This window comes from Leucoraja erinacea, chromosome 15 (assembly GCF_028641065.1).
Source record: "Leucoraja erinacea ecotype New England chromosome 15, Leri_hhj_1, whole genome shotgun sequence".
NCBI classification, from domain to species: Eukaryota; Metazoa; Chordata; class Chondrichthyes; order Rajiformes; family Rajidae; genus Leucoraja; species Leucoraja erinaceus.
In genome coordinates, this window is record NC_073391.1 from 43,418,606 (window position 1) to 43,427,821 (window position 9,216).

The window sequence follows — 9,216 nt, forward strand, 5'->3', positions numbered from 1 at the left end:
ATGTTCTCTATTTTTAGACAATTGTAAAGAATACAATTGCAATTAACTGCCCATATTTCCAATAGACGGAGCCATGGAGAGTCGTACAGCATGGAAACAGGCCCTTCGGCCCACCTTGCGCATATTGACCAACATGTCCCATCTACACTCACAGAGTCATACAGCATGGAAACAGGCCCTTCAGCCCAACTTACCCATGCTGACCAACATGTCCCATCTACACTCACAGAGTCATACAGCATGGAAACATGATCATATTGAATGGCGGTGCAGGCTCGAAGGGCCGAATGGCCTACTCCTGCACCTATTTTCTATGTTTGTGGAATGTCTTATCCCAGGCAACATTCTGGTGAATCTCCTCTGTTTCCTCCCCACTGCCATCATGTCCTTCCAAAACGATGGCCACCAGAACTGCACACAGTGTACCAGCAACGGCCCAAAACAAATTAGCCTAGTTTATGTTTAGTCTAGAGATACAGCATGAAGACAGGCCCTTCGGCCCACCGAGTCCACACACCGACCAGGGATCTCTGCACAGTAACACTACTCTACACACAATTTTAGATCCATATGCCAAACCAATCAACCTGCAAGCCTGGATGACATTGGGATGTGGGAGGAATCCAAAGAAGTCGGAGAAAGCCCACGCAGGCCACGGGGAGAACGTGCAAACTCCGTACAGACAAGCACTCGCAGTCAGGATCGAACCCGGGTCTCTGCCGCTGTAAGGCAGTAGCTCCAAGCGCTGCACCACCGTGCCGCTCTGCATAATAATACCAGTGCAGTTTCATCGAAGCCTTTTTTGCAATTGCTGTAGGACTTCATTATTCTTGCGATCAAATTTCTTGTTCCCACAATAAAGGCAATTGCAGATACCATCTGCACCCTCAATGCTCCACCAGTTATGTTGACTGCGGTGACTGTGCACACAGTGTACCAGCTGTGGCCTTGGATTTTTGTCACCAACCAATCTTTCACCATTCGAAAAAACACAGGTTTTTCTGATAGGTGCTTAGTTAATCATAGAGTGATACAGTGTGGAAACTTGCCCACACCGCCCACAATGTCCCAGCTACACTAGTCCTACCTGCCTGCGCTTGGTCCATATCCCTCCAAACCTGTCCTATCCATGTACCTGTCTAACCCTTACTTAAACGATGGGATAGTCCCAGCCTGAACTACCCCCTGTACAGAACATACACCCACCACCAGACCTCAAATCTTTAAACATCTGCCAAACCCCTCAAATAGAACGGCCACAATGGGGCAGCTGCCTCACAATCCAATCCTGTGAGAAGTTGTCTTTAGTCAGAGGGCAGTGAATCTGTGGAATCCATTGCCAGGGATGGGCTGTGGAAGCCAAGTTAATGGGCATTGTTAAGGTTGAATTAAACAAAATTTTTGATCAGAACATTAAAAAAAATAGATGCAGGAGTAGGCCATTCGGCCCTTCGAGCCAGCACTGCCATTTAATATGATCATCGCTGATCATCCAAAATCAGTACCCCGTTCCTGCTGTCTCCCCATATCGCTTGCTTCCATTAGCTCTAAGAGCTAAATCCAACTCTCTCTGGAAAACATCCAGAGAATTGGCCTCCACTGCCTTCTGTGGCAGAGAATTCCACAGATTCACAACTCTCTGGGTGAAAATATTTTCCTCATCTCCGTCCTAAATGGTCTACCCCTTATTCTTAAACTGTGACCCCTGGTTCTGGACTCCCCCTACATCGGGAATGATAGACAATGCGTGCACGAGTAGGCCATTCGGCCCTTCGAGCCAGCACCACCATTCTGGTCATCCCCAATCAGTACCTCGTTCCTGCCTTCTCCCCATATCCCCTAACTCCGCTATCTTTAAGAGCCCTATCTAGCTCTCTGTTGAAAGTATCCAGAGAACCGGCCTCCACCGCCCTCTGAGGGTTGAGATGGAAAGATAGATATAACCATATAACAATTTACAGCACGGAAACAGGCCATCTCGACCCTTCTAGTCCGTGCCGAACACGTATTCTCCCCTAGTCCCATATACCTGCGCTCAGACCATAACCCTCCATTCCTTTCCCGTCCATATAACTATCCAATTTATTTTTAAATAATAAAAACGAACCTGCCTCCACCACCTTCACTGGAAGCTCATTCCACACAGCCACCACTCTCTGAGTAAAGAAGTTCCCCCTCATGTTACCCCTAAACATCTGTCCCTTAATTCTCAAGTCATGTCCCCTTGTTTGAATCTTCCGTACTCTCAGTGGGAAAAGCTTATCCACGTCAACTCTGTCTATCCCTCTCATATTTTCAAGACCTCTATCAAGTCCCCCCTTAACCTTCTGCGCTCCAAAGAATAAAGCCCTAACTTGTTCAACCTTTCTCTGTAACTTAGTTGCTGAAACCCAGGCAACATTCTAGTAAATCTCCTCTGTACTCTCTCTATTTTGTTGACATCCTTCCTATAATTAGGCGACCAAAATTGTACACCCATACTCCAGAATTGGCCTCACCAATGCCTTGTACAATTTTAACATTACATCCCAACTTCTATACACAATGCTCTGATTTATAAAGGCCAGCACACCAAAAGCTTTCTTTACCACCCTATCTACATGAGATTCCACTTTCAGGGAACTGTGCACAGTTATTTCCAGATCCCTCTGTTCACCTGCATTCTTCAATTCCCTACCATTTACCATGTACGTCCTATTTTGATTTGTCGTGCCAAGATGTAGCACCTCACACTTATCAGCATTAAACTCCATCTGCCATCTTTCAGCCCACTCTTCCAACTGGCATAAATCTCTCTGTAGACTTTGAAAATCTACTTCATTATCCACAACCCCACCTATCTTAGTATCATCTGCATACTTACTAATCCAATTTACCACACCATCATCCAGATCATTGATGTACATGACAAACAACAGTGGACCCAACACAGATCCCTGTGGCACCCCACTAGTCACTGGCCTCCAACCTGACAAACAACCATCCACCATTACTCTCTGGCATCTCCCATTCAGCCACTGTTGAATCCATCTTGCTACTCCACCATTAATACCCAACAATTGAACCTTCTTAACCAACCTTCCGTGAGGAACCTTGTCAAAGGCCTTACTGAAGTCCATATATACAACATCCACTGCTTTACCCTCATCAATTTCCCGAGTAACCTCTTCAAAGAATTCAAGAAGATTAGTCAAACATGACCTTCCAGGCACAAATCCATGTTGACTGTTCCTAATCAGACCCTGTTTATCCAGATGCTTATATATATTATCTCTAAGTATCCTTTCCATTAATTTCGCCCACCACTGACGTCAAACTAACAGGTCTATAATTGCTAGGTTTACTCTTAGACCGCTTTTTAAACAATGGAACAACATGCGCAGTACGCCAATCCTCCGGCACTATTCCCATTTCTAATGACATTTGAAATAGTTCTGTCATAGCCCCTGCTATTTCTACACTAACTTCCCGCAATGTCCTAGGGAATATCCTGTCCGGACCTGGAGACTTATCCACTTTTATATTTTTCAAAAGTGTCAGTACTTCCTCTTCTTTGAATCTCATAGTTTCCATAGCTACTCTACTTGTTCCCCTTACCTCACATAATTCAATATCCTTCTCCTTGGTGAATACCGAAGAAAAGAAATTGTTCAATTGTTAGCTGTCCACTCTGACTCTCTAATGGACCAATTTTATCCCTCAGATCAGCCATGATTGAAAGGCGGAGTAGACTTGATGGGCCGAAAGGTCTTATTCTGCTCCTGGAACACGAGTTTCCACTTTCTCCCTGTGACCGTGTGGTGCTCCAGACTCTCCCCATGTCCCGAAGCTGTTTAACGACAGAACTGTGGATGCTGGTTTACACCGAAGAAAAATGCAAAACGCTGCAGTAACTCAGTGGGGCAAGCAGCATCTCTGGAGAGAAGAAATATTGATGACTGTTTTGGGTCAGAACCAGTGTTCAGACTCGGAGCACCTGGAGGGAACCCACGCGGTCACATGGAGAACGTGCAAACTCCGTACAGACAACACCCGAGGTCAGGATCGAACCCACCAGTCCGCCTTCCCCGCTGAGTTGCTCCAGCATTTTGTGTCTATCTGCAGTTCCTTTCTACATCTTCCCTCTCTCCTCCCTATCCCTCCGCTCCTCTCTATCCCTTATCCCTTATCCCTCCTCCCTCCTCCCTCTCCCAAGTTATACTGCCCTCATTTGGCTTAATGCGCCTCTGCCAGTTGACACTCACCCAGAAGACGGTCGCGTAGGTGATCAGGGTGAACTTGACACAGATGTAGTTGAGGCGGCGGCAGAGGTTGCGCGACCCCACGGCTTGCTTCGCCATCCCGCCGGCGGACCACACCACACCCCACCCTACCCGACCCGGACACCGCTTCCTGCTTCATCTGAGCCCGACCCGCCCCGTCTCCGCACATCTACCAAGCGGCGAGCCGCCCGCTCCTGACTGACGCCACGGCCGCCCAGTCAACGCCGGGGCCCGGGAGCTCCCGCAGGGGGAGCGGAGCGGAGCGCCCTCCACCTGTAGCTCAGCTTCAGGGCGGCGGGGACCTCCCTCGCCCCTTGCAGAGTGTGAGAGAGGGCCAGAGGGTTCGAGATTTATAGGGTCCCAGATAAGAGGGGTTGAAGGAAGAAGAGTGGGGCAATAGGAAACAAAGTGCTGGAGTAACTCAGCAGGTCAGGCAGCATCTCTGGAGAACGTGGATAGGCGATGCTTCAGGTTGAGACCCTCCTTCAGACCCTGTCTGACCTGTGGAGTTACTCCAGCACTTTGTGTGCTTTTTGTTTGTATTAACCAGCATCTGCAGTTCCCTGTTTCTACAGGAGTGGGCCAAGGAAGAGTGATCCAAGGAAGGGTGTGTCGAGAAAAGGGGAGGGAGGAAGGAAGCAGGTGCAGATCCAGAGCCAGCAAGATCATGTAGGAACCCCCCCACCACCACCCCAGCAACGGACTGTTCAAGCTGCTACGGTCAGGCAAGCGCCTCCGCTGTCACCCTGCGAAAACAGAGAGGACGAGGCGGGGTTTCTTGCCACAGGCCGTCAGGATTGTAAACTCTGATCTCACCTGGGACTCGTTTACTGTTGTGGCTTTTTTTAAAAATGTAAATACTGGGTCTGTTCTGTTGTTCTATTGTTTTGCACAATCCACAGGCGTTGCCACTTTCATTTCACTGTACACCTTGTATGTGTATGTGACCAGGGTGAGCTAGCAACTGCAGAGGGTGGTGAAAACTGCCGGTTCCTCACTCCCCTCCATTTAGTCTGCCCAGAGCAAGCGTTGTCTGCGGAGGGCGCTCAGCATCGCCAAGGACTGCTCTCACCCCAACCACAGACTGTTTACCCTCCTCCCACCTGGGAGGCGCTACAGGTCTGTCTCTCCGTTGCCGGACCAGCAGGTCCAGGAACAGCTTCTTCCCTGCGGCGGTTACTCTACTTAACTCCGCACCTTGGTGATTGTCAGTCATCTCCCCCCACCCCTCCCCCCCTCGGACACTCCTTCCCCCAGTGACTGATCTCCCCCCCCCCCCCCCCCCCCTGAAAATTGCACTACTGCTACTGTATATACACATATATATATATGTATATTACTGTTCCATTATTCTGTGTTTGCACTTCTAGGTGAGATGCTAGTTGCATTTCGTTGTCTCTGTACTTGTACACTGCACAATGACAATAACGTTTGATCCTGAATAAAGTTTGAATCTGAATGTGCATGTGACAAATAAAGTGGACTTGACTTGACGTGAGTGGGCAAGGAAACGGGGTGCAGGAAGAGTGTCCAAGAAATGGCCTGGGGTCCAATGCTGGACACAGGCAGGTAAGATGCTGGTGGTCTGCATGGGAGGAGATGAAAGGAAGGTTCAGTGGTCTGGATGAGCAGGAGAACAGCAGCAGGGAGCGAGGAATGGCCATTGGATTGAATTGCATTAGTCGTGGTTAGGTACGTTCGGCTGGGACATCGTGGCCATTACAGAAACCTGGTTAAGGGAGGATGGGGAATTGGCAGCTCAATGCTCCAGGCTACAGGTGAGATTATTGGTAAACGATGAGATGTTGATGCTTCATTGAGTAAGTAGAATGACAAGGAGTAGTCCAAGATGTCATAACTCTAAATATTGCCAGAGGAAGTTTTCCTGAACTCATTTGACAATCCCCCCCTGTATAAGCCATTGACACTATGGCAATCCCATTATATATTGGGAAAGTTAAAACTCCCCACAATGGAATGGAATATTTTATTGTCACATGTGATATGGTGCAGTGAAACTCTTTGCTTGTGTACTCAAGGTATGTAAATAGTCGCCCCATAAAAGGCGGCTGCACCTCGCTATACCTCCTCCCTTGACTCTGTCCAGGGACCCCGACATATCCCTTAAGGTTAGGCAGAGGTTCGTTCACCTGCACCTCCTCCAACCTCATCTACTGTATCCGTTGTTCAAGATGTGGACTTTTATACATCGGCGAGAACAAACGTAGACTGGGCGATGGTTTCGCTGAACACCTTCGCTCAGCCCGCCTGGACCCACCTGACCTCCGATTGCCAGACACTTTAATTGCACTAGCTTCTCGTTTTCACCCAACAAACAGCTAACTATGGCCTGTTTCCATTCTCATCGTTACTTTTTTGTCTACCACTCATTCATTGTTCTTTATCTCTCAACATCGTCTATATCTCTCGTTTCCCTTTTCCCCAAATAGTCTGAAGAAGGGTCTCGACCCGAAACGTCACTCAATCCTTCTCTCCAGAGATGCTGCCCGTCCCGCTGAGTTACTCCAGATTTTTGTGTCTATCTTCGGTTTAAACCAGCATCTGTAAAGTCTCCCACACCAGGTCCAGATCATGTCTAATGAAGCTGACTGGGTTTTTTGAACATGTGACCACAATGTTGGCGAGGTCAAAGCCATAGGCGTTGTCTACATGGACTTCAGCGGGACCTTTGATGAGGTTCCGCATAGTAGGCTGTTCTTGAAGGTGAGATTGCATGGGACTCAGAGAGAGCTAGCCGACTGGATAGACAATTGGCTACATGGAAGGAAGCAAGGGTGTTGGTGGAAGTTTGTTTAATGGACCTGAGGCCAATTACTAGCGGTGTACCTCGGGTATCAGTGTTGGGCCCATTTCCTTGTATTGTAGGTTAATTGACTTCCGTAAATTGCCACTAGTGTGTAGGACATAGAACTAGTGTGAATGAGCGATCGATGGTCAGCGTTGACTTGATGGGCTGAAGGGCCTTTAGGAGGGAACATCATCCGAGGACGTACACACCATTGAGAATAAATGGGGATACTGTGGATAGGGCGAGCTGTTATAAATACCTGGGAGTCCACATCTCTGAGGATATGACATGGACATCACACGCCGCAGCACTCGTGAGTAAGGCAAGGCAGCGCCTTTACCACCTCAGGCAATTGAGGAAATTCAGAGTGTTTCCGAGGATCCTCCAGTGCTTCTACTCAGCGGCTGTAGAAAGCATCTTGTGCGGAAATATTACCATCTGGTTTGGGAATTGCTCTGCCCAGGACAAGAAGGCTCTGCAGAGAGTAGTGCGTTCGGCCGAACGCACTGTGGGAACTTCACTCGCCCCCCTGCAGGAACTATACATCAGGAGATGCAACTCCAGAGCCAATAAGATCATGGGAGACCCCTTCCACCCCTGCAACGGACTGTTCCAGCTGCTACAGTCAGGCAAACGCCTCCGTTGCCATGCTATGAGAACGGGGAGGTTGAGGAGGAGTTCCTTCCCAGAGGCCATTCGGACTGTAAACTCCTATCTCACCAGGGACTAACTCTACTGAACCACTCTACTGCTTTTTTAAAAAATTGCTGTTTTTTTCCCATTTTCCTTCCGCCCACAATATTTAATATGTAAAAGAATATGTGATTCTGTTCCATTCTGTTCATAGTTTGTTTAGTTGTTTGTTTGTTTGTCTTTTTGCACAAAGTCCGCGAGCATTGCCACTTTTCATTTCACTGCACATCTCGTATGTGTATGTGACAAATAAACTTGACTTGACTTGACTTGACTTGACTACGGGTGCTGCCTGTACGGAGTTTGTACGCTCTCTCCGTGACAGCGTGGGTTTTCTCCGAGATCTCCGGTTTCCTCCCACACTCCAAAGGCGTACAGGATTGTAGGTTAATTGGCTTGGTGTAAGTGTAAATTGTCCCTAGTGTGTGTGTAGGATAGTGTTCATGTGCGGGGATTGCTGGTCGGGACGAAGAGCCTATTTCTGCCCTGTGTCTCTAAAACTAAAAGCAAACTCTATATATAACTCAAATGAAAATACTGTAAAACCAGCCACGAACAAAATGGAACACATGCCTGATATTAGGAAGACAATTTCCTGTGGGCGGTGTTTGCTATTGTATCCCATTGTGTGAAGTGATTACCCAGATGTTGTTGGTCACAACCAGTCAGTCCCATGGACCCTATCAGAAGTGATATGAAGATATGTGTTATCAGTCTACCGGTACGATATAGCCAGAGAACCATTAGCCCTATTGATTTCTTTGGGGACATTAGCATTGCTGGCAAGGCTGGGATCTCTGATTACACCCGTAACAATGATGATAGAGTCATACAACAAGGAAACAGGATGCCCATCATTTGGTTTAGTTTACTTTCGTGAAACAGCGTTGAGACGGTACCTTCGGCCCACCAGGTCCACGCCGACCAGCGATCCTGTACTATCCTGAAACCACGCTAGTACTATCTTGCACACTTGGGAGGAAACGTTGCCTATTTCCTTCGCTCCATAGATGCTGCCTCACCTGCTGAGTTTCTCCAGCATTTTTGTCTACCTTAGTTTAGTTTAGTTTAGTTTAGTTTAGTTTAGTTTAGTTGATAACAAAGAAACCATTGAACCATTGACCGTACACAAAAATGCTGGAGAAACTCAGCGGGTGCAGCAGCTTCTATGGAGCGAAGGAAATAGGCACCGTTTCGGGCCGAAACCCTTCTTCAAACTGACATTGAAACATTGACATTTGAATTGAATTGAATGTTTTATTGCCAAATGTGACAAGTCACGGTGAAATTCTTTGTTTGCAAGTTACCCCCCACAGTTACACACTATTGCACAGTGGGATTGGGTATGGAGTGCGTAGGAAGAAACTGCAGATGCTGGTTTTCACCGAAGGTAGACACAAAAAGCTGGAGTAACTCAACGGGACAGGCAGCATCTCTGAAGAAAAGGAATAT

The 9,216-nt window shown here is 47.7% G+C and overlaps 1 protein-coding gene across 1 annotated transcript in view; it reads right to left on the reverse strand.

Annotated features, from left to right (window-relative positions):
• Positions 1-4,397, reverse strand: part of tspan15 (tetraspanin 15) — a 41,582-nt gene extending 37,185 nt beyond the window's left edge. Inside the window, exon 1 of the mRNA XM_055647301.1 lies at positions 4,245-4,397. Within this exon, the coding sequence (XP_055503276.1) occupies positions 4,245-4,340 (96 nt within the window). The 5' untranslated portion in view covers positions 4,341-4,397. The remainder of the gene's footprint in view (positions 1-4,244) is intronic.
• Between the last annotated feature and the right edge of the window lie 4,819 nt (positions 4,398-9,216).